Below are 26,579 nucleotides of genomic sequence, written 5' to 3' on the forward strand. Positions count from 1 at the left end.
CATTTTGGCCAAGCAATCTTCGACGAAGGCCGGACTTCAGTATTGCATTTCAGCTTGGTGGCTTAACAATTAATTAATGACTTTGGTCATTAAAAATCTGAACATTGTAAAAAAAAAAAAATTATTTATAAAACGATCCAAATTTACGTTCATCTTATTCTTCATCCTTTTCTGATTCCAAAAACATATAAATATGTTATATTTGGAATAAAAACAAGCTCTGAAAATTACAAATATAACAAGAAGGGCAAAGCCCATACGACTCACATGCTTGACCTTGACCTTTACTTGACCTTGACCCAATAACTAAACCTAGCAATGACATCATACACTCAGAACTGCTTTACACATTTTTCCTACCAAAATACATGTGACCTTGACATAAGGTCAAGGTCATCCAAGGTCATGCAACACAAAGCTGTTAATTCAAGACATAGGAAGTACAATGGTGCTTATTGGCTCTTTCTACCATGAGATATGGTCACTTTTAGTGGTTCACTACCTTATTTTGGTCACATTGCATAAGGGTCAAAGTGACCTTGACCTTGATCATATGTGACCAAATGTGTCTCATGATGAAAGCATAACATGTGCCCCACGTAATTTTTAAGTTTGAAACAGTTATCTTCCATAGTTCAGGGTCAAGGTCACTTCAAATATGTATACAATCCAACTTTGAAGAGCTCCTGTGACCTTGACCTTGAAGCAAGGTAAACCAAACTGGTATCAAAAGATGGGGCTTATTTTGCCCTATATATCCTATATAGGTGAGGTATTGAATCTCAAAAACTTCAGAAAAAATGGGAAAAATGTGAAAAATAGCTGTTTTTTAGACAACATTTATGGCCCCTGCGACCTTGACCTTGAAGCAAGGTCAAGATGCTATGTATGTTTTTTGGGGCCTTGTCATCATACACCATCTTGCCAAATTTGGTACTGATAGACTGAATAGTGTCCAAGAAATATCCAACGTTAAAGTTTTACGGACGGACGTCCGGACGGGGGGGACGGACGGATGGACGACTCGGGTGAGTACATAGACTCACTTTTGCTTCGCATGTGAGTCAAAAATTATGATCAAAATTAAATTTTCGAAATCAATTTAAAAACACTTTCATCTTATTCCTTGTCGGTTCCTGATTCCAAAAACATATAGATATAATATGTTTGGATTAAAAACACGCTCAGAAAGTTAAAACGAAGAGAGGTACAGAAAAGCGTGCTATCCTTCTCAGCGCAACTACTACCCCGCTCTTCTTGTCAATTTCACTGCCTTTGCCATGAGCGGTGGACTGACGATGCTACGAGTATACGGTCTTGCTGAAAAATTGCATTGCGTTCAGTTTCATTCTGTGAGTTCGACAGCTTGACTAAATGTTGTATTTTCGCCTTACGCGACTTGTTTGTTACATTTAGTCGGTCTGGTGCGTGTGGTTTGAATGCCGTCCTGATAAATATCTTTTAAAAACACATTCACGGTAACATCTTCGACACAGACACAGACAGTTAGGAAGGGCTCCTGATATGGACCACTTTTTGTTTCATGCTGATAACTAGCTTGTTTTCTTGCGAAGAAGTTTTATTTTGTGTTTGGTAGTCCTTCTCTCAATCAATATGAGGCTTATATCGCGCGTATTCCGTGAAAAAAGGCTTCAAAGTTTAGATACGACGTCAAACTGGAAAACAATCGTTTCTCGGTCCCTAATTGCCAAAAATGTACTTTTTATCCTTGTTGAAATTCACAACATTTCATAAAGATCGGTGAAAAATAAGAAAATAACGGTTTATAACTGACAAAAGCTTGGTTTTCTTCTGAAAAGTACGTATTGAAACTCAGTTATGGACAATTAACGGACCTACTCACAAAATTTCATAAAGATTGGTGAAAAAACGGGATTTAACGGTTTTTTAACTGCCAAAAATCAACTTTTTATTCTTGTTGAAATTCAGTTAGGGACAACCAACCTAACCACAACATTTCATACAGATCGGTGAAAAATTAGAAAATAACGGGTTTTTAACTGCCAATAATTAACTTTTTCTTCTTGAAAAGTTTGTATTGGAGATCAGTTAGGGACAATGGATCACTGTGCCAATTTTGGTGTAAATCCGACGATTAGGGACCAAGAAACAAGGAGCAGAGTGTTTTTTGGCGGTTAAACTGTCATTTAACCTCGACATGCAGTAGCGTTTACGTCAAGGAATAGAACGGCCCGCATGCGCAGAACTCACTTTTGGTTTCGCGCGCTTGGATCGCAACTTCAGGGAATTTACTGTTGGTAGAATTTGTGTAAAATAAGAGATCTCTTTTTCTTTTAGACGGATTATATTATGTGTGTGTGATTTCTCTTTGAGATTGAAATTCAGTGTGTGCAATTCGGACATCGATGGTCAGGTGAGGTGCACTTTTTCTTCGGATTTTAATTGTTCGTGCGAGCCGTGTGGGGACAATGGCGACAGAAGGTGACGCTACCGCCAGTACGAGTACTGCAAAGTTAGAGGACTCGTTGACACAGACAGACATTCTAAAATCCATGCAAAGCATGATGAGCCAAATGATGAACAAAGTAGTTTCTTTAGAGGAAAACTACAACGAACTGGCTGCTAAAGCGCAAATGTGTGATGACACAAATGAAGAATTATCTGACACGGCGGTCGAGGCCGATGACTGTACCACGGGAAGTGGTGTGACAAGTCGTAACCAGCAAACTTCTCTCGCCGGTGAATCCGGCACTCAGACTGTTGGTGAATCTAACAGTAACAGCACTCAGATTCAAAGAGAGAAGGCTAGTGAACCTAGCAATACGCAATATGTTGAAGATGAGAGTGAGAGTGGCTTTTGCGTAGTGCTGGACAGTCAGGATAGTGATGTGTTTTCCCAGATGGAAGCGGATCTGGAAGTGGTTGAGCCACTGGGTATGCCTGTGAATGAGAAGTTGGCAAATATTACCAAAAGTAGGTTTACTGTGCGAATGCCGGAACCTAAACTTAAAGAGAAGATGAGTGCGGTTTTAACACCAGGAAACTGCTTGGAAACAAGACCCCCCCGTTTGAATGAGGAAGTCATTGAGAAGGGGAACATCGATAAGATGGCAAAAAAGGTCGACATGAGACTCTTTAATGTTCAGAAGCTTGTGGGGAAAGCAGCTGACGCGTTGGTTACAGCGGCGGACACATTACATTCGGCAGTTGTACAGATGACAGAGAGAAAGCCAGCGACTGCTAGCCAACATCACGCCAGCAATGCGTGCACGGTGTGCGCCGAGACTAACAGACAGTTCGCTGAAAACGCAAACCAAATGCTCGCGGCGAGCGGAAACGTCATAGCCTTGTTGGGAGCCGCTCAGCAAGAACTTTCGATTCGTAGGAGATTCCAACTGCAGAGTGCTTTGCCAAAAGACTTTGCATCTACATGTATCTGTGGAAACGATACCATACCCATTACAGACAAACTTTTTGGTGACGATGTTGAGAAAGCGATACGATCAGCCAAGGCAACTTTTAAAATCAGGAACACTTCACGTGAAAGTGCTAGTCGTTTCCATCCGTACAGGCGTGGTTCACAGTCAAGCAGGCCTTTTTTAGGACGAGGATCCCGGCCAGCCAATCAGCGGGGAGGGAATCCCTACCACGCAATGAAAACGGCATACCGAGGTCAGAGGTCGGGAGCATCACGAGGGAGAATGTAAACAAAGATGGTGATCAAGATGAGGTGAGAGACTTCTACCTACAGTTAGACAGCATTAAATGGTCGCTTTGTGAAGATGTGAAGGATTTCAGGGCAGGACAGATTAGTGAACATGTCAAGGACTGGGGTTCAGTCACTAGTGATAATATAATTTTGGATATGGTTAAAGGTGTGGACATTGAGTTTAATGATAAACCACATCAGGAAAAGCCAGCTCATGAAGCACGGTTTTCAGAGAAAGAAACAGAAGCTCTGGCAGCTGAAATTGAAGAACTGTTACAGAAAGGCGTCATTACTGAATGCACTCATTCTGACCAGGAATATGTATCCTTTATTTTTGCACGCCCCAAAAAAGATGGTAGGATCAGAATGATTCTAAATTTGAAACAGTTGAATAAAAGCGTTGAATACCACCATTTCAAAATGGAGAATCTTAGAGAAGCTCTCTCTCTTGTGACGCCTGGTTGTTGGTTTGCTTCATTGGACTTAAAAGATGCTTATTACTCAGTGCGCATCAATGACGAGTCTCAAAACTTTTTGAAATTTTGGTGGAACACCAGACTGTTCAAGTTCACTGTTTTTCCAAATGGACTAGCATGTTGCCCCAGATTATTCACTAAGATACTAAAGCCTGTTATGACTTATCTGCATCAGATGGGGTTTATTTCAACCATTTTCATAGATGACACGCTACTGTTTGGAGATTCAGAACTGGAATGCGTACAAAATGTCAAAGCATCTTTGGAGATTTTTCGAAAACTAGGTTTTGTGGTTCATCCAGAAAAATCAGTATTCAAGCCCACCCAGTCGGTCAGAAAACTAGGATTTGTGATAGACTCTCAAAAGATGACTGTAACGCTTACTCCAGAGAGAAAGCAAAAGATTCTAGACTTGATCTCTGACATGCTTTCGAAGAAAGAAGACTCCATCAGGAAGCTGGCAAAACTGATAGGCACTTTGGTTGCTAGTTTTCAAGGAGTTATGTATGGTCCACTGTGGTACAGGGCATTGGAGAATGACAAGACTCGAGGCCTCAGAGAAAATCATGGAGATTATGATGCTATGGTGCAGATTTCTGTTGAAGCACGAGAAGAAATGATATGGTGGACAGAGAATGTCAGTGCATCCTACAATGTGATAGATGTTTCACATGGGGAACCAGATTTTGTCATCTTTTCTGATGCTTCTTTGAGTGGTTGGGGCTGTTCATGTGATCTAGGTCGGTCAGGGGGTCATTGGAATGCCCTGGAATCTCAAGAACATATTAACGTTCTAGAACTCAAGGCAGGTCTGTTTGTTTTGCAGTCATATCTTGCAAATCAGGGTGCCATTCATGTCAGGATAAAAATGGATAACACTACTGCAGTTGCATGCATTAACAATATGGGCACCAGTCATTCTGTTAGTTGTAATAAAGTGACAAAAGACATTTGGAGTTTTTGCATAGCTAGAGACATTTGGCTCTCTGCGGAGTATGTGCCAGGCAAGGACAATGTTATTGCGGATTCAGAATCTAGGAAAACTAATACTGATACTGAATGGAAGCTTAGATCAGATCTGTTGTCTGAAGCTCTTAGTAGAGTCAAATTTGAACCTGAGGTAGATCTGTTTGCTTCTAGACTGAATTATCAGTTGCCTATATATGTGGCATACAGGCCAGACCCAGGAGCTTATGCTGTGAATGCATTTCACTTGTTTTGGGGCAACATAAAGTTTTATGCTTTCCCTCCCTTTTGCCTTATCTCCAGGGTGCTGCAGAAAATTCAGAGAGATCAGGCAGAAGGAGTAGTGGTGGTACCTTTCTGGCCAAGCCAACCTTGGTACGCCAGGATTGCCAACATGCTCACAGAAATACCAGTATTGATGTCGGCAAGGACAGATCTAATCGGCTTACCAGGAAAGGAGTGTCAGCATCGGCTGGCAAGAAAACTGCAACTGATTTTGTGCAAGGTATCAGGAAAAGACTCGGACAGTCAGGGTTTTCGCAGCAAGCTTCAAAACTCATCTGTGCTTCGTGGAGATCTGGCACATCTAGACAGTATGCATACTACATACAAAAGTGGAAAGTGTATGCTCGCAAAAAGGGCATTGATTCCGTTCATGCGTCTGTGAGTGAAGCTGTTAACTTCTTAGCAGAACTTTTTCAGTCTGGATTGAGTTATAGTGGAATCTGCATAGCCAGATCTGCATTATCATGCTATTTGAGTATTGAAGGATGTGAAAGTTTGGGTGAACATAAACTAGTGAGAAGATTCATCAAGGGTGTGTTCGAGCTTCGGCCTGCTTTTCCCAAGTACAGTGTTACCTGGAATGTCGATATAGTGTTGAACTATTTGGATAATCTTCAGCCTCACAATAAACTTACTCTTAAGGAATTGTCTAGCAAACTTGCAACAATGCTTGTTATGTTGTCTGGCCAACGTTGCCAAACTGTATATAGTCTGTCTTTGGATGATTTAACTATAGAGAATAATCGTTGTGTGTTCAAAATAAGTGAAAAGCTGAAACATTCACGGAAAGGTGTACATCAAGAGCCTCTGGAATTTCTTGCATATCCTCAGAATGGAAACCTGTGTATAGTCAATGTACTGAAGGAGTACCTTAAAAGGACTCAGAGTTTGAGGGGAGACTTAAAGAAATTGTTCATCAGTTACCAGAAGCCTCATGGTGCTGTTTCTAATGATACTGTGTCACGCTGGATTAAAGACATATTGAACAGAGCAGGTATTGACACATCAGTGTTTGGTGCTCATAGCACGAGGGCTGCTAGTACATCAGCAGCGGCTGCAAGGGGTGTTCCCATTGCTACAATCATGAAGGCTGCAGGCTGGTCTTCGGAGTCAACCTTTGGAAGGTTTTACAAGAAGCCACACGCTGTCAACATGGGTCAAAAGTTGTTGGATTCTTTCCTGAAGAAGAATTAAAGTAAGTGTTGGATAGAAGTTTATTCTAACCAAGACTTTATGTTGGGACAGTTTTTTGTTGTCTCATGTACACTATTGCTCTAAAAATTCCTTGACGTAAACGCTACTGCATGTCGAGGTTAAATTACCACGAGCATGCAAGGCTTACCTGTAAGGTGCAGCTTGCTCTGGATTTATCCGAGATATGCATCAGGAGCGTTTATGTCAAGTCCCTCCCTTAATTTTTCCTCCCTTTCTTGTCATGCTTGACCTAGCATTGTTTATATCAGTTAATAGTGTACATTCGTTCTCTGAAGTGTGAGTTCTGCGCATGCGGGCCGTTCTATTACTTGACATAAACGCTCCTGATGCATATCTCGGATAAATCCAGAGCAAGCTGCACCTTACAGGTAAGCCTTGCATGCTCGTGGTAATTTTAACGGTTTAATGATTTGGTGAAATTTCTTCCATCCCAATACTATACATAGAGAATACTACGTGGCTTGCTGTGTCGTACCAGATTTATACGAGTTGCTTTTTTAAATATTGAACTGCGAGCGAAAGCGAGCTGTTCACTATTTGAAAAAGCAACGAGTGTAAATCTGGTACGACACAGCAAGCCATGTAGTATTCTGTTTATCCTACATACTGTACTGACGTTTGTCTCGGTGACTTTGGCATCATAAGCAGTGGAAAAACAGGTCCCTGCCAGACTTGCTTGACATGACCTCATTTACATGATATACACACGTGTGATTTGAACGATTATTATCTCACGGATGTCTCTCTCACGTATGTAGGATAAAATGTTTTATCTACCCATTATTGCAAGAACCCCAAAATCAGGTTTTTTGGAAAAATCGCTTTCACCCATGCTAGAACCTCCCCTTAATCAACATCTGAATGCAATACAATGAGCATTTTTGGAGTATTTTATCAACATTTAAGACCATTTTGAAAACTTTTCACATTGTTTTCTCGGACTCATTTTTTGAGCACCTGCAGTGCCATCATTGGGAAATGCTCATCTTCTAGACTAACTGTCCAACCTTCTTGCTCTGATTAATATTTTCACCAGAAAATATGGTGTCTTTGTGCAGTAACAGACTTACAATGAGTAACTAATGTTTGAATTTAGAAATTCTGTCAAAGTACAAAAACTTGCATTTTCGGAAATTTATTATTTTGGGGCTGATATCTACACAGGAAACATAATCTGTTCATACATATGAAGAAATTGCTCTTTTATTACAAATAAAGACCTGTTTAGAGTATATTACATACTTCAACGTTTTAACTTTATTTTAAAGAAGATGAATGTTTTGCAAAAATTACATCATTATGTTAGACATAACCAAGCTAAGGAAAGGCCACTCTCGCGGAATATCGGTAGTCCCCAAAACAGGGAGACAAAATAACACGCTTTCACCTTGTGCAGTTGGGCAGTTCGAACGTGTCTTTTGCGTTAATTTTGGTGTTAAAAATGACCAACGATTAAAGAACAGACATAGGCCTCGAGGTGCACCGTCATTTTGAAGAATTTGTAGCCTTTTTTGTTGAATATTTGTTCTTCAAAAAATACTCACGATCATCAAGACTTGAAAAATAGTGTGCCCTCTGCTGAACATACGATTTCTTGGTGGTTCCATCGTTAATCGTACCGTTCTGATCACTTACATTAGCATCAGAGTGTGCGGAAGACTCCAAAATGCAGGTAAAACACACCGGAAAATGTCTCAATTCGCTGAGAGAGAGAGAGAATTTGGGGTTTAACGTCCTCCCAGGTAACTAAGGACCTATATTGGGACATGATTTTTTTATACGATATTGTGGGGGGGGGGGGAGGTGGGGGGAGGGGGCCGGAGGATGATGGGTTGGGGTTGTTTTGAGGTTAAAAGTTGATTTGTAAAAGGGTTGGTTATAAAATGTTCTTTTTTGTATGGACACGATATTCCCTTCGCCACGCGAGACACCTTGTGGGGGAGGGGGGGGGGTTTAAAATAGGTTATTATTACTTTATTGTTTCCAAATTTGTGATGTAAAAGATTGTTAAAATTTCAGAGCCACTCTGATAAAAAGTTTAAGAGTCCAATTTCTTCATTTTTAAAACTGGTATGCCAAAGCAATTTTCTTATGTACATGGAGCGCAGACGTTGCCTTGCCTTTACACATATAACATACATGCAACATAGATCTTTCATTCATTCGCACCCTCCCCAACATAAAAATTAAAAATAAAATAAAAAAGGGGGTTGGTAAGGGTGGACATGCGTCCTTTAAGGGTAAAACTAGGCTTGTTTATGTAAGGATAAACTAGTAGATTAGTTTTAGTTTTTTATCGGGTGTCTTAGTTTGGTTGAGTCTTGGTGTGCGGTGCTCAGTGACCCACCCAACAGACGAGGCGGGGGGGGGGGGGGGGGGAATGAGGCCGCAGGGAAGGGGGGAGGAGGGGGCCCGTCGCTCCCGCTGGGTGGGTACCGGCGGGACGCGCACACCAGTCAAGCGAGTAGTTGAGGTATATACGTCTCGTTTTATGTGGGTGTTTGGTGTGCGGTGCTCAGCTACCCCCGCGCCAGGTGGAGCAGGAAAGCCCTTCGCTCCCGGCAGGGGGGGTGCTGGCTAGCTCGCACACCGAGAGGTGGTAGGGGTATAGTAGAGGGTGTATTGGGTCGACGTATCAGGACACAAACCCCCTTCCTTTTGGGGTGGGGGTGGAGTGGGGGAGGTGTGGGACAGGGACGCGTACCCACTGTACGCACAGGGAGGTGGGGGGAAGGACCGGTTGGGAGCCTTTTTGTACGCGGTACTGTCTTTTAAGCCCGTCCGTTCTGTTAGGCTGGGGTGAAGGTCGGGGGCTGTGGATACGTCGCCCATACAGAAAAGTTGAGGAATGGTAGTTGTGCTATTTTGGACGTTGCCTGTGCTCCCGCCCCCAGTGGGGCACCGGCCAATGGGAGCGCTTACTTGTGGGGCGCAGGCATTTGGAGGGTATCAAGCTATACTGGCTACGGCATTTTGCAGCGGGTAGCTGACGGTGTACTCATAAGGCTGAGGTATCGTCGTTTAGATATGTAGAACTAGTTTGTTTTTAGAACCACTTCCCGAGCGGTGATGTGTATATTGTTTTGCAGACCAGTTTAACATGGCTCCACCCTAGGTCTTTATGATGATGGAGACATTGTGTAGGTGTGAGATTGAGTGTTTTTATGTGTTCATGTAGCCTGTGAAAGTATGTTGTATGTGGACATGCCGTGAAAATGTGGTGAAAATTTACAAGCTCTCCGCATACGCAGAGGGGTTTAAGAAGTGTGTATAAACAGCTGTTTGTTCTGATTTTCCTGAACATGGTTAGTAGAGAGAGGGGGAGTACAGGGAACCTGTCCCTCTCTTCCCCTTGATTTTGTTCCTTGTTTAGTAAGTTAATAATTTTAGAGCTGGCCTCTGACAGGGAGACTTTTAAGTTTATGACAAACTGTTTATGTAAGAGTGCGGCTTCCTTCGCCGCACAGTCCACTAGGTCGTTTCCTCGTATGCCTGTGTGTGAGGGAACATACTGGAGTTGTAGTTCGGTCCCAGTGATGATAATTTGATGGGCCAGGAATTTAATCTCTGTCTGAATTTCTGATCTGTTTTTTGTTTCTGACTGGAGTGCTTGGAGGGAGGATTTAGAGTCTGTGCAGACTACTACTGCGAACGGTTTGTTAGTAAGGTCATTTACGTAGGAAAGCGCCATATAAATGGCGAATAATTCTGCTGTGAAAATGGAAACACCATCGTTTAATTTAAACCTTTTAGTAATTTGGAGGTCGGGAATTACAAACGCACAGCCCACTGAGCCGTCGCTTAATTTTGACCCGTCCGTATATACTTTTAAAAAGTGTACATACTTGGTGTTTATCAGCTCTTTAGCTACCGATCCCGCAAGCAGGGGGTTATCCGATTTTTTTAAGTCTATGGGTAGACTGTCCGCAATAGATGGTATTTCGAGTAGCCAGGGGGGGTGCATAGGAGCGTTGTGTCTTACTATATCTTCAGTCTCTAGATTAACTTTTTTTAGGATTGGTTTGGCATACTCCCATATTGGGTAGATTTTATCATACTGTCTTTGGGATTTCTCTCTTAGCCAGGTATACTTTATGTTATTAAACTGGGTGAAGTCGTCTGTCAGTACTTCATTTGTGGGGTTAGAGTCAGTTGCCGTGGCTCTTAATACATATTGTGTTGCCCGCAACTTTCTTTCTTCAGCTAGGCTTAGCCAGCCCACCTCATCATATGTTGCTTTGTTGTTTGCCGATCTGGGTATATTGAGTGCAATTTTTAAGGCTTTTAACTCTACTGTTTCCAGCAGTTTAAGGTCTGATTTAGGGGCAGCGAAAAAGGCTTCTTGGTCATATGTGAGGCGTGACCGGACAAGTGCTTTAACTATGTCTGTTAAAAACTTCTGTCCCCTGGCCCATGGTTCCGCTCGCAGAAATTTTATCACGCTAATTACTTTGTTTGCTTTTTCTACAAGGTGGTTTATGTGGGGGCCCCAGAGCAGGTTTCTATGAATGACGACCCCTAAGAATTTCACGGTTTTGCTTGGTTTTAGTTTAATGTCACCCACTGTAAGGCGACAGTTATCTAATAACACTTTATGCCTGGATACAACCATGAATACTGTTTTCTCTGCAGAGAGGTCGAAGCCATTTAGGTGCATGTAATCTATCAGGTTATTTACCTTGGTTTGAAAAGGGTTCATTTTGGGTTCTGTTTTGTTATAAATTCTAGGTTTTTGTGTGTCGATGATGACCATATCGTCTGCATACAGTAGGACGGTTGCACCTTTCACGTCTACTAGGTCTATGTCATGGAGCATGACACTGAAGAGAATCGGAGCAATTATACTGCCCTGGGGTACCCCCATTTCTAAGGGGTGTGGGTAAGAGAGAGCGTCGCCCACTTTAACCTGCATGGATCTACCTGTTATGAAATCTTTAATAAAGTTGTACGTGTGGCCTGTGATTCCCAGCCGCTGGATTTTAACGAGTAGGCGGGCGTGCCAGACGGTATCGTAGGCCTTCTTTACGTCGAAAAAGGTAGTTAGTAGAGTTTTGTTTTTACTTGTTAATGTTTTTTTCATTTTTTCCACCAGCCGTACCACGTGGTCTGTGCAGGATCGTCCTTTACGAAAGCCTGCCTGGCAGGGCGGAATAATGTTATTTTTGTCAAGGAAATACTCCATCCTGTTTTTGATAATACGTTCATAGATTTTCCCTAAGTGGGGGGTGAGTGAGATCGGTCTGTAACTGCTGGGAAGGTTTTTGGGTTTCCCTACTTTGGGGATCGCCACGACTTGTGCTTGTTTCCAGGCTATAGGAATTTTATCATTTTTCCAACATGTATTAAAAAAGTCAGTTAGAATACTTACAAAATGGTTTGGGAGTTGTTTTATCATACTATATGAGATTCTGCATGATCCGGGGGCCTTCTTCGCCTGCTTTATTTGTTTAATGGCCTTCCTACATTCCGAGACAGACATGGCACAGTTTATGGGATTGCTATTATCTGGCTCTGGGTGTTTAAAATCTTTTTCCATTTCAGTACGGAAATGCAGTTTGTCTGGTTCCATATACTTTAATTTACTAACCCGGGAGAAGGTCTCAGCCAGCACGTCCGCCTTATCCCTGTCTCCTACCGTTAATCTGCCGTTATCGTTAAGGGGTTTATCTGGAAGTTTAAATCTACCTTTGTGCTGTTTTATCTTTTTCCATACCTTACTGGAGTCTCTATATGATGTTATGTTTTCTGACACGAAGTTTGACCAGTCCTTCAGCTTGGCTTGGGCAGTTACCTTACTGCAATTTCTCTGATGATGTTTCATCAGGTCATAATTTATGTTATTTTGATTCTTTAGAAATCTTTGGGTGATAAGGCGTTTGTTATCTATGGCTTCCTGACATTCCTCATTCCACCAGGAGGCAGGCTGGGTTTTACCTGTGAACTTTTTAAATAATAACTGAATAACAGTGGGTTCTTTTATACGTTAGATCGGGAAAGCCATATCTAGCTTCATACAGAATTTTCCGTAAACCTAAAACTACACTGAAGCCTTTTTCAAAAACTATAGTCTGTCTCTAAGACTTTCAGCAATTGTCAACATTATAAATCGAGAAAACTAGACACATCAAAAGAAATTTGGTACAAATAACAGTTTTCATGTTCACAAATCATTGTGTGAAACTTTCTTTACAACTTTCTTTCATAAAGTGTACGCATTTTTCTATCAATAGGCGTGTCCCCTGTTTCGAGTAAACAATGTTTTTGGTGGTGCACTACCTGTGTTTACAAACAAAAAATACACAGCGGCCATAATTTCTCTGTATTTGAATGAATTTCAACTTCACAAAGATTGTTTTAGAGTGCAGATTTAAACAAATCAATGCATGACGAATTTGAAACAAGTCGCCTAAGGCGAAATTACTACATTTAGTCAAGCTGTGGAACTCACAGAATGAAACTGAACGCACTGCATTTTTTCACAATGACCGTAGTCCGCCGCTCGTGCAAAAGGCAGTGAAACTGACGAGACTGTTTAGCGCGGTAGTGGTTTCGCTATGCTGCATAGCAAGCTTTTGTGAACCTCTCTTCGTTTTAACTTTCTGAGCGTGTTTAATCCAAACATATCATATCTATATGTTTTTGGAATCAGGAACCGACAAGGAATAAGATAAAATTGTTTTTAAATCGATTTCGGAAATTTGATTTTAATTATAATTTTTATATTTGTAATTTTGAGAGCTTGTTTTTAATCCAAATATAACATATTTATATGTTTTTGGAACCAGAAAATGATGAAAAATGAGATAAACGTAAATTTGGATCGTTTTATACAAACAATATTTGTTTTACAATGTTTAGATTTTTAATGACCAGTCATTTATTAATTTTTAAGCCACCAAGCTGAAATGCAATACGGAAGTCCGGCCTTCGTCGAAGATTGGTTGGCCAAAATTTCAATCAATTTGATTGAAAAATGAGGGTGTGACAGTGCCGCCTCAACTTTTACAAAAAGCCGGATATGACGTCATCAAAGACATTAATCGAAAAAAAGAAAAAAATGTCCGGGGATATCATACCCAGGAACTCTCATGTCAAATTTCATAAAGATCGGTCCAGTAGTTTACTCTGAATCGCTCTACACACACACACACACACACACACACACACACACACACACACACACACACACACACACACACACATACACCACGACCCTCGTCTCGATTCCCCCCTCTATGTTAAAACATTTAGTCAAAACTTGACTAAATGTAAAAAGAACAGTAGGTTATACCTGCATAATTATGTTGACAAACACATTTGGTGACACACAGTTGTGATTACATGCAGAAACGCTGACATATTGACAAGCACAACAACAACAACAACAACAACAACAACAACTACAACAACACACACACATACAAGCAGGTACAAACTATATTTACAAACATATATTCACGGTAAATATCCTAACCTTTCTTTTATTAGATCCTGCGCCTTCTCTGAAAAAGAACACACAAAAAAGCAATAATAAGCTAACCCGAGTAGCCCGTTATTGTTATAAAATACAATGTCAAACGAAGATTTCATGCAAGTACTATAAAATACCTTGTAAGTGCCACTATCGAGTAAACGCCAACCCCCACTTTGGATCAAAAACAATGCGCAGGGTACTGTACCTAGTAAACATGCACCCACCCCAAAATTCAACAAGACAGTCAAATGCTTACACAACACGCCTTCGTCACACACACACACACACACACACACACACACACACACACACACACACACACACACACACACACAATCACACACAATCACACACACACACACACACAATCACACACACGCACACACACACACACGCACACAATCACACACACACACACACACACACACAATCACACACATTGTGTATTATCATTCACGTGCAACCCACCTTTGCTCTTCTTGCTTCGCTTGAAGATAACGAAGCCGAGACAACAACACAGGAGCAATGTCGAGACAGCCACACCCACGATTAGTCCCAGCATGGACACTGTAACACGCAACAACTTATCAAGGTGATAACTCGCTTTACTGCCAAATGAAACACCTCTTTCCCTTTCCATAAGAGGAAATAATACTCATGCAACTCACCTGTCATAGATAATGCAAACTACACTAATCGTCATAAAACAAACTAAACACATACATTTAGCTGTAGAACTTTGTGATGCGGCCAGTTAAAGTAAACCCAATTATATTGCCAGAAAGGTAATTTATTCCCCTTACCGTTTGAAACAAAGAGTTTTATTTTTTATCAATTAGTTTTTATGTAGTGTACCGGAGACCTAGGACACCCCCCAAAATCAAATTCGCAAAAGTAAATTTGCAGACACTAAAATACACAAAACATCAAAATAAGCAAGAGTGACCCCGTTTTTGATCGCAAATTGAAGAACAACTAATTTTCTACCCACACAAATTGATTTGGTTCAGCTTTTGTGCCTGGCAGTGTTTGTTGTTTTGCCATTTTGAAGAAGACGGGTGTCAGCCTCGTCAGAAGCCGTAAAAGGCTTGTGTTCGCGTCATTTGGTGTGTGCTTTGTGGGTAAAAACCCCGTAGTTTAGTAATGGCTCGTATTGCTTTTAAATTTGACACGAATATTGTTAATACAATTGCAAAAGAGTGTGTAAAATATCATGGCGTTGTAATGAGTTTTTTGGACGAACTGGAACTTTTCAGAAAAGTTTGATTAAACTGTAATAACTCTATTCAGTATAGTTGCAAACATTCAGCATTTTGCACACTTCAACACAAATGAATATTACAATTTGGGATCAATTTTGGTTCAAACGCAACAACGCGCTTGGGTGGTATGGAAATGTGAACGCGAAACAACAATTACGAAAAACAGATCTTTCAACATCAAAACCCTGTCCAGCGCAGCAGACTATCCTTGGCGGATGATGACTTTATTCAGTTATTCTGCAGAAAAACAGAAATGCTGGAGAAAAACCGTTCTTTTCTGCAGCATTTCTGCATAATGTCATCTTTCGCGAGAGCAACGTTTTTTTCTGGAGCAAAACATTTTACTGCAGTAAAATTGAAATCAAGAATGCTGCAGTAAAACGGTGCTGTTGTTTTACTGCAGAAAACCTGTTTACACTTTTTCTGCAGCAATTTGTGCTGGCTCTTGGCGGATTATGACATTATTCAGTTATTCTGGAGAAAAACCGAAATGCTGGAGAAAAACTGTCTTTTCTGCAGCATTTCTGCATAATGTCATCTTTCGCGAGAGCAACGTTTTTTGTCTGCAGTAAAACAGTTTTACTGCAGTAAAATTGAAATCAAGAATGCTGCAGTAAAACGGTGATGTTGTTTTACTGCAGAATAGTCTGTAACAGTTTTTCTGGATAAAAACGAACGACCTTGTAAAGTAGCGTTTGTATTCGTCGCCCCCTGGGATAGTATAATAATTTGTTCCGCAGTGAACCAAGGGTTAGGGTTAGGGTTAACCCTAATTGGTAATTCTGGATGAGTCCATCTCTCGACAGAGGGGGGCTCGCGTGCTCCAACATTATAATGAGCCAGTACAAAATTCTGCAGAACAAGTGTAAACAGGTTTTCTGCAGTAAAACAACAGCACCGTTTTACTGCAGCATTCTTGATTTCAATTTTACTGCAGTAAAATGTTTTGCTCCAGAAAAACCCGTTGCTTCGGCGAAAGATGACATTATGCAGAAATGCTGCAGAAAAGACAGTTTTTCTCCAGCATTTCTGTTTTTCTGCAGAATAACTGAATAATGCCAACATGCTAAAGAAAAAGTGTAGGAATAAAGTAGAGACAACACTTGAATGCCGTAACACTTGAATCCCTCTGTTGTGCGTCCAATTGGTCAACTGTGTGATAATTTATATGGAATAGGAAAAGAATACCCACAGTTTGAAGTCTTGAAGAAGACTAACCAAAATATACCGTTGGTAAAAACAATCCACGGTAGTTCGTCAGTATACGTCTGTACTCGTTGTAGCGAGAATTTGAACTGAGGGAGTATGGTGCGCATGCATGGAGGGTCACTACCGGTAGGGGAGACTACTCCCACAAATGGCGCACTGGCGAAGTAACCAAGAGTTAGCAACCTTGACCGTTCATTGGTTGCAAAGTGCTACTCAGTCTGATACTCATAAGTAGGGTAACTCCTTATAGTTAAATTGAGGTGATGTATTCGAAAGAAATAGGCGTGTTTGACGAACCTCAATCAGCAATCTTCGTGAGTACTTTTAGTCCTTTTCATAATGTTAAAAATATGTTTTATGTGCGCAGTGTTAAAGTTTAATATCTGTGGACGGAGCCTAGTGCATGAACAAAACTCAGAACTTGAGTCGACGGGCGACATATCCTGCCAATTATCTCTCTTGATCTCTCTTGCACAAGACACTTGTTTCCACTGATTTTGTTTTGTTTTGTTTGCTTAACGCCCAGCCGACCACGAAGGGCCATATCAGGGCGGTGCTGCTTTGACATAATTATAACGTGCGCCACACACAAGACAGAGGTCGCAGCACAGGCTTCATGTCTCACCCAGTCACATTATTCTGACACCGGACCAACCAGTCCTAGCACTAACCCCATAATGCCAGACGCCAGGCGGAGCAGCCACTAGATTGCCAATTTTAAAGTCTTAGGTATGACCCGGCCGGGGTTCGAACCCACGACCTCCCGATCACGGGGCGGACGCCTTACCACTAGGCCAACCGTGCCGGTTTCCACTGATCTCCACTAGGCCTATTTGTTTTAGAGTTGGGAGATTTTACAGGAATGAATCTAAAAATCGAATTTTTTGTTAAGTGTTGCTTGTGTACCCAACATATTCAGATGTCTGGAATATTCCGATAAGAAAGACTCGTCATATACAACACTACTCGTCATCACTGTTTCGAAAAACAGACGAACGCGCATGAAGAACTTAGCGTAGATCGCGTTTACCTCCCCCTGTTTTCATGATCCCCTAAAACAAATGAGTTTGCTTGCCCTCGTGTCCTTCGTCTTTTTCTTTCGCTCCTGTGTCATTATGACGTCAAACCTACAATAACGTCACGGAACACGTAAAAGAAAGTGTATGTTTCTGGTTCAAGACACACACAAAGACACATACACAAACATAAACACACAGACAGACAAAATGACAGACATACACACAGTGAGACAAATCGACACAGAAACACGCACGCACCATCTTACTAGAGATGCTTATAGAGAAACACTTACGCAACCAAAAAAAACACGCACACAAACACACAGACAGACAGACTTTGTTCTTGGTAGAGAAATGCATTTCTTTCTGTATCGCTTTCTCTTTAAGTGCAGCTACCTCGCAGAGTGAGAGAGAGAGAGAGAGAGAGAGAGAGAGAGAGAGAGAGAGAGAGAGACAGAGACAGAGACAGAGACAGAGAGAGACAGACAGAGAGACAGACAGAGAGACAGAGACATATAGACAGACTGATAGACAGACAGAGGGAGAGACAGACAGACGAACACACAGACAGACAGAGACAAACACACAGACAGAGACACACAGACAGACTTTAACAGTGGTTCACTATTGTACGTGCGATTGATTTTGTTAAACCACACGTTACGTTCACCACCGCGTGTTTTCTGTATTGCTTTTCTCTTTCAGTGCAGCTATCTCGCAGAGAGAGAGAGAGAGAGAGAGAGAGAGAGAGAGAGAGAGAGAGAGAGAGAGAGAGAGAGAGAGAGAGAGAGAGAGAGAGAGAGAGATACAGACAGAGGGAGAGAGAGAGAGACATACAGACAGACAGACAGAGAGAGAGAGAGAGAGAGAGAGAGACAGAGACAGAGACAGAGACTGATAGACAGAGACTGAGAGACAAAGAGATAGACAGAGGGAGAGACAGACAGACGAACACACAGACAGACAAAGACAAACACACAGACAGAGACACACAGACAGACTTAAACATTGGTTCACTATTGTATGTGCAAGTTATTTTGTTAAACCACACGTTACGTTCACCACTGCGTGTGTAACCATGTAAAAAGTTACCATCTCTTTATAATTATGTGTATACTTGCATTGTAATCCTGGGGGGGGGGGGGGGGGGGGGGGGGAATATAAATGTATGTAACGCGCAATACATGCCTTTTAACTGACGAGAATTGGAATTTTCATTTGAAGACTAGAATAGCAGTGTGACACGTGGTTCATTCGTTATTACTTTATTACAAAAATAAAAGGAGAACGGCAACCGGAAATAGATTTTATCAATGAAATGCTACCATCAATTTAGGAATCGATGCGATGTAAATTATCCTAAAACTGTCGTATGATCACGACATCGTTTAGCATTTAGGATCAAATGGTGCCAATGTGTCCACAATGCACTAATCACAGACAACAGTTATACGCTTTACGTACATGTAACTCTCCAATTGACATTTTCTGCCACTTGAAACACATGACTTTCGAAGGAAAATTAACTCCAATATATAAATAGTATGCATTAATTTTAATATTTACTTGCACTTTTTGAAAATATAGCTTTTTCTACGATAAGGTGTTTACCCCCTAAATGTATAGGTCATCCGGTAGAAAAACCGGAAGTATTGTGTTCTTAGCATATGTTTATGTTTAAAAAGTTAATTGTGTTAATGTAGAACATCCTGTCGATGTATATGTTAAGGTTTTGAATACTTTAGGGGAAAAGCATAGCCACTATTCATTCATCTTCAACTAACACCCCTAATCTCAGGGCCCATTTTGTTAGTGGGGGTAGGGTTTTAATCAGTCAAAAATCACTTTCATTCAATATTTTCTGCCATTTGAAATACTTACACGTAATTGCAAAATGCCTTGAATTTTAAGATGCTTTAACTGACTATACCAAGAAAACCTGCACTTTTTGCAGCATGAGTTTTTTTGTCCATGATTTATGTTTAAAAATGTCAATTCTTAGGGCAAAAAAATGATAACGGTTGCCTCACCAGAGGGCACGCACCCACGACGAGAATCGTGTCTGCCAATTGAAATGCATATACTTTGAAATAAGGGGAATCATAACATTTTTCACTGTAAAGTGTCTCACTCTAATACCTTCTGGGTTCATGGTGTATTTGGTTGAGTGAATTGCAGATAAGGCTTTTTAAAAATGACAGCTATACATATATTTTATTAAAACTGAAACTGGTGGAGTGAAAAACAGACATGTTCTAAAGAAGTCATACTAAAATCATTTATGGGCTTGAACTTCACAGTTTGCGTGTTATCTTTTAAAGAAAACCCGTTTTCATCGCTAACAATGACCTAATTTACAAATACATATCGGTCGGTCATAGGCGCGTTTTTTTTTAGAGAGGTTGTGTACAACATGTCGTTTTTTACGTTTCATTTACATGTCCCTTATTTCAGTCATATATCAATCAATAAGTAAATGCGCATACTTTTATTATACGTTACTTTCACTTTAAGATCGCTTCTAACATTTAGTATAATTTCTGACAAATGCACGCAATGTAATAATTTGATAACATTATTGACGTCATGTGGTAAAACCGGAAAGTTGAATTATTTAGCGATAGCAAAATCCTGTTACAATGATCACTTTCCTTTTATAACGAGGTGATATTTAATGTTATGGGTAAAAATCTAACAGATTGAACCAAATTATCCTTTTTCAAGCCTGTGTATGTGTAAACTCTGTTTCACTTCGACTCGTTTCGGTTTTCGGAGTTGATTCAGAATCATCCATTATGTAATGTATATGACTGTTGTTTTCCTCGGTAAATTAAGAATTGTTGATTTTAAATAATTCTAGCTGTGAGAATAAATAATTTTCAAGATGTTTCTGATTGCGGTTTTAACCAGGCGTTCGGTTAGCTGTACATATCGTTTGTCGCCCGCATGTTATACAGATGTTGTTAAAAATAAAACTGTGTTACGAATTAGGCATTTTACTTGCTGTCTGATGGCAACAATCTTTAGCTTTCGTTTAATGTACAATTTATTTACTAGTCAGCAGCATACTCAATGTGTTTTGCTTGAAGTACAGATGAACAGTATTAAGTGTCTTCATTTACTTCTACAACACAAACACTGCCGTTGTTTAACATTTGGCTGAGACGATCGATAATCGCATAAACATCGGGCTTGTAAAATGTTCAAATGATGACTGCTACACTGATTACACACGTGCCACATCAAGGACGTTCAAGTGCCACGTCAGTGACGTTCAAGTGTTGTGCCACGTCAGTGACGTTCAAGTGTTGTGCCACGTCAGTGACGTTCAAGTGCCACGTCAGTGACGTTCAAGTGCCACGTCAGTGACGTTCAAGTGCCACGTCAGTGGCGTTTAAGTGCCACGTCAGTACCGTTAAAGTGCCACGTAAGTGACGTTCAAGTGTTGTGCCACGTCAGTGATGTTCAAGTGCCACGCCAATGACGTTCAAGTGCCACGCCAGTGACGTTCAAGTGCCACGTCAATGACACATCATAGTCACGGCTTGCGGGAAGGGTAAATTTAATATTTAAAGTTTCTTTCATTTTTCCGAAAAAATAATTATGTCTTTACTATGATCTAACACAAATCACATGCTTTCGTTTGTTAAACTCATACAATTTCAGCACTAGGCTTGGTGACTGAAAAGCAGCGAGGTGAGTATGTGTATCATGTCAGTGACGCTTTTTCAAACTTAAGTAAACAACCCTTTGCTTTTTTTATTTACAAGTTATTTTTTTTAAATCTTTGGTAAGAACGTTTTCGTGTTTTAGGAAATCTCATCACAACTTTCAGTTAACAAAAACATTACAAACATTTTGTTAATGGCATATAATGTGTGATTGTGTGTGCGAATGCCACCCCAGGGATGTTCGAATTGTCCAATAAAAGATTCTGTGTAAGATGTACACCACAGATATTCAATTACGAAACACACATCGAGTAAATCGCTCCGTTAAAGAAGCAAAGTAACCTTGGTAACAGAGAGTGTACCGAACACCAACGCATCTACTCACCACTGGAAGTAGGGGTTTCTTTTTTCTCTGAGACTCCAGCTGAAAGTTAAAGTAAAATACTAAGTTAAGACAGACACACTTGATTCTCCAGCTGAAAGTTAAAGTAAAACACTAAGTTAAAACAGACACACTTGATTCTCCAGCTGAAAGTTAAAGTAAAACACTAAGTTAAAACAGACACACTTGATTCTCCAGCTGAAAGTTAAGGATGATTTGGGATCGCAGGCGGGGGTGTGGGGCTGGGGTGGGGTGTGGGGGGGGGGGGGCGTTGGTTGGGGAGGGGGAGTGACTCCTATGGCTTATAAAGGGACAGTAAGCTTGCTGAAGTAAAAATTGTGGTCATTTAACCTAAAACCTATTAGTCTCGACGAAAGAGATATTTCTTCCCATCTTGGGTGGTTAACGTTAAAATATTGCAGACATTGCGGGGAAGACGGAACCGACAACAACAACGTCAAGATATTATATACATTGCGAGGAAGACGGGACTGACGACGACGACATCAAGATATTATAGACATTGCGGGGACAAAACTCATTTTTCTTTTCACACACGCGGGTCGGCGTGTGTACGTGCGTGTGTATGTGTTGGTGCGTATATGTGTGTGTCTGCCTGCCTGCCTATGTGTGCAGTCGTGCCTGCGCGGCGTGTGAAACTGTGCATGTGTTCGTCCATGAGTTTGTCTGCGCGCGCGTTTTGTTTAATGTGTGTATGTGTGTGTATATGTATGTGTGTGTGTGTGTGTGTGCGTGTGTGTGTTCATGTGTGTGCATGTGTGTGTGTGCACGTGTGTGTGTGTGTGTGTGTTGATTTGTGTGTATGCGTGTGCGCACGCGCGCGAGTGTATGTGTGTGTGCGTGTGTGTGTGTGTATGTGTTTGTGTGTGTGTGTGAGTGTGTGTTTGCTCGCGCTCGTTCGTAAGTTATTTAAAGGGAAAGATGAATGACGAAATAGAAACATCAGTTAAATAACCACAATTTAAACTTCAGCAAGCTCACTGTCCCTTTAGGTGCCATAGGAGTCCCTCCCCCTCCCCAACCACCCCCCCCCCCCCCGAGCCCCACACCCCCGCCTGCGATCCCAAACCATCGGTACCCACACAAGAATGTCAAAATGATTTTTACTCATTTCTCTCATTAATAATATCCAGTAACCGCGTGAAATGTTTAGGCCTTTGTTTTGGCACTATGTGGTCTGTTGAAAGGCAAAACATATTTCTGAAGGGGCAAAAAAACGGAGTTGTCAATCAATCAATCAATGACGCTTATATCGCGCATATTCCGTGGGTACAGTTCTAGGCGCTCTGCAGTGATGCCGTGTGAGATGAAATTGTATACGGCCAGTAAGTGCAGCCATTTCGGCGCATATTTACCTTTCACGGCCTATTATTCCAAGTCACACGGGTATAGGTAGACAATTATTAACTGTGCCTAAGCAATTTTGCCAGGAAAGACCCTTTTGTCAATCGTGGGATCTTTAACGTGCACACCCAATGTAGTGTACACTGGGGGGGAGTTCGGACACCGAAGAGAGTCTGCACACAAAGTTGACTCTGAAATAAATTTTCGCCGAACCTGGGATCGAACTCACGCTGACAGCGGCCAACTGAATACAAATCCCGCGCGCTACCAACTGAGCTATATCCCCGCTGTTGTGAGGTGGATGGCCAGAATACCTTTCATTGTGGTAGCAGGGGTATTCAACAATAATATAATATAGCTATTCTGATGAACACGTGGAAGAATTCGGGGGCTGTGATTGGATGGTCTCTTCCGATCGTCTGGGTGGCCGAGTGGTAACGCACTTGCGCTCGGAAGCGAGAGGTTGCGATTTCGACCCTGGGTCAGGGCGTTAGCAATTTTCTCCCCCCTTTCCTAACCTAGGTGGTGGGTTCAAGTGCTAGTCTTTCGGATGAGACGATAAACCGAGGTCCCTTCGTGTACACTACGTTGGGGTATGCACGTTAAAAATCCCACGATTGACAAAAGGGTCTTCCCTGGCAAAATTGTATAGGTGTAGATAAAAATGTCCACCAAAATACCCGTGTGACCTGGAATAATAGGCCGTGAAAGGTGGATGCAGCGCCTAAAGGCGGTCGATCTACTGGCCGATGTGAATGCGTGATATATTGTGTAAAAAATTCCATCTCACACGGCATTAATAGGTAGCATGCGCCTTGAGTCGCCATGTGTGGTGAGATACGTGCGCGATATAAATCCTCGTAAATAAATAAATAATGCCACGGATGTCGGCCATTTTTTCTCAATATCCAAAAGCATATTGTCAATAACAAAGACGCATGGTTCCGGTTTACCCACCTGTACCACACGATGTTTCACTGATCGACAACAGCATACACTGACAACTTGAAATTCTTCTCGGGAATGTTTTTCAGCTTTACAAATGTCGATAGCATACCCTTTTCTGCTAACTTCCCGATGAAACAGGACTAAACCTATTATTTTCTGAACCTAAACACCACAAAATGTTAAAAGTCGAAAGATGTAGTACAAACAGGGGAGTACAACGGAACAGTCGTTTTCGTGTGCCTGTGAGCTTAGTTCACAGTTGCCGACTGACACACATTTTCGCATTCGGCTTTTCTTATCTCGTAACTCCACACTAAATACCCCACTTCCCCTCTGAAGTATTGATGTACAACCCATGGCACTAACATTCATGCAGTCGTTTATAACTGAGGTTGAAAAATTCGCTTCATGACGAGACAAGTATAAATGCCATTCACCCAAACTGGAAACGTCGCTGCCGTCTGCTCGCTTTGTACGGATTAGCTGTTCTCTTTTCCTCCCCTTGTTGCATCCTAGTTCTTCAGTTGTTTCTAGTTTTCCATTGATGTTGTGTTTTGGTCTTCTTCATAAGTAGTCTTGTTCAAAATCAAAAAAACTCAAACTTCTTTTTACATTTAGTCAAGTTTTGACTAAATGTTTTAACATAGAGGGGGGAATCGAGACGAGGGTCGTGGTGTGTGTGTGTGTGTGTGTGTGTGTGTGTGTGTGTGTGTGTGTACCCCCGTTTCCACAGGTTTGGTTGCCTAAATCACCATAAGGCAACCATCCACACGTGGATGGCAACCTAAACTCTGGATGGCAACCTAATTGTGTGGATGGTCGCTTCATTTAACACCGTTAAATTGACTTTTTTGACGGAAAGAATGTCATAACAATGTTCAAAATGACATTCTTTCCGTCCTCTATAGGCGACAAAATAGGTCAAATTTTGTGCATTTTTTAGTGCAAAATTCTTCGATGCCGGAGCGAGTACTGCACCCAGTGCTGTTGTAGTGCAAGTGCACTAGAAAGGCACTACACCCAGTGCCGCCTCTTAGGTAACCATCCACACTTTAGGTACGTGTGTGTGTGTGTGTGAGTGTGTGTAGAGCGATTCAGACTAAACTACTGGGCCGATATTTTTGAAATTTGACATGAGAGTTCCTGGGTATGATATCCCCGGGCGTTTTTTTTCATTTTTTCAATAAATACCTTTGATGACGTCATATCCGGCTTTTTGTAAAAGTTGAGGCGGCACTGTCACACCCTCATTTTTCAATTAAATTGATTGAAATTTTGGCCAAGCAATCTTCGACGAAGGCCGGGGTTTGGTATTGCATTTCAGCTTGCATATAGATATGATATGTTTGGATTAAAAACACGTTCAGAAAGTTAAAACGAAGAGAGGTACAGTAAAGCACAGCGCAATCGCTACCGCGCCAAACAGGCTCGTCACTTTCGCTGCCTTTTGCACTAGCGGCGGACTACGTTCAGTTTCATTCTGTGAGTTCCACAGCTTGACTAAATGTAGCAATTTCGCCTTACGCGACTTGTTGTTGTATACGAATGAACTAACAAGAAGGGCAAAGCCCATACGACTCACATGCTTGACCTTGACCCTTACATGACCTTGACCTTCAGGGTCAAGGTCAAATAACTAAACCTAGCAATGACATCATACACTAAGAACTGCTTTACACATTTTTCCTACCAAAATACATGTGACCTTGACCCAAGGTCAAGGTCATCCAAGGTCATGCAACACAAAGCTGTTAATTCAAGACATAGGAAGTACAATGGTGCTTATTGGCTCTTTCTACCATGAGATATGGTCACTTTTAGTGGTTCACTACCTTATTTTGGTCACATTTCATAAGGGTCAAAGTGACCTTGAACTTGATCATATGTGACCAAATGTGTCTCATGATGAAAGCATAACATGTGCCCCACATAATTTGTAAGTTTGAAACAGCTATCTTCCATAGTTCAGGGTCAAGGTCACTTCAAAATATGTATACAATCCAACTTTGAAGAGCTCCTGTGACCTTGACCTTGAAGCAAGGTAAACCAAACTGGTATCAAAAGATGGGGCTTACTTTGCCCTATATATCATATATAGGTGAGGTATTGAATCTCAAAAACTTCAGAGAAAATGGGAAAAATGTGAAAAATAGCTGTTTTTTAGGCAACATTTATGGCCCCTGCAACCTTGACCTTGAAGCAAGGTCAAGATGCTATGTATGTTTTTGGGGGCCTTGTCATCATACACCATCTTGCCAAATTTGGTACTGATAGACTGAATAGTGTCCAAGAAATATCCAACGTTAAAGTTTTCCGGACGGACGGACGTCCGGACGGACGGACGACTCGGGTGAGTACATAGACTCACTTTTGCTTCGCATGTGAGTCAATAAAAAGCTGTTTAACAGCTGTGTTGTCAAATCGAGTTTTTTTCCAAAGTCAGTGTGGCGCCTGCGCAAAACTTATGCGCATGAGAAACGGCGTCTGCTATCAAAACCTGAGATCAACGCATCGACGCAAAAACTGTCATTTTGTAAGTTTGGAACAACAAATAAAGGTCAGAACAGCTATATAATCGCAATTGTATTTTCAGCGTAGCAATAGGGTCCGATATTT

General features: G+C 41.3%; 2 protein-coding genes across 2 annotated transcripts in view; both read right to left on the reverse strand.

Moving 5' to 3' along the window:
- The window catches only part of LOC138972052 (uncharacterized), a 542,426-nt gene that overhangs the window by 253,904 nt on the left and 261,943 nt on the right, over nt 1-26,579 (reverse strand). The gene's annotated exons all lie outside the window — the stretch shown is intronic.
- LOC138970628 (multiple epidermal growth factor-like domains protein 10) overlaps nt 1-26,579 on the reverse strand; it is a 130,394-nt gene that overhangs the window by 30,814 nt on the left and 73,001 nt on the right. Inside the window, exons 19-21 of the mRNA XM_070343098.1 lie at nt 21,654-21,692; nt 14,576-14,674; nt 14,108-14,135 (exon numbers count right to left, since the gene is read on the reverse strand). Coding sequence (XP_070199199.1) covers nt 14,108-14,135; nt 14,576-14,674; nt 21,654-21,692 — 166 coding nt within the window. The remainder of the gene's footprint in view (nt 1-14,107; nt 14,136-14,575; nt 14,675-21,653; nt 21,693-26,579) is intronic.

Source organism: Littorina saxatilis, linkage group LG7, assembly GCF_037325665.1.
Source record: "Littorina saxatilis isolate snail1 linkage group LG7, US_GU_Lsax_2.0, whole genome shotgun sequence".
In the NCBI taxonomy this organism is placed as follows: domain Eukaryota; kingdom Metazoa; phylum Mollusca; class Gastropoda; order Littorinimorpha; family Littorinidae; genus Littorina; species Littorina saxatilis.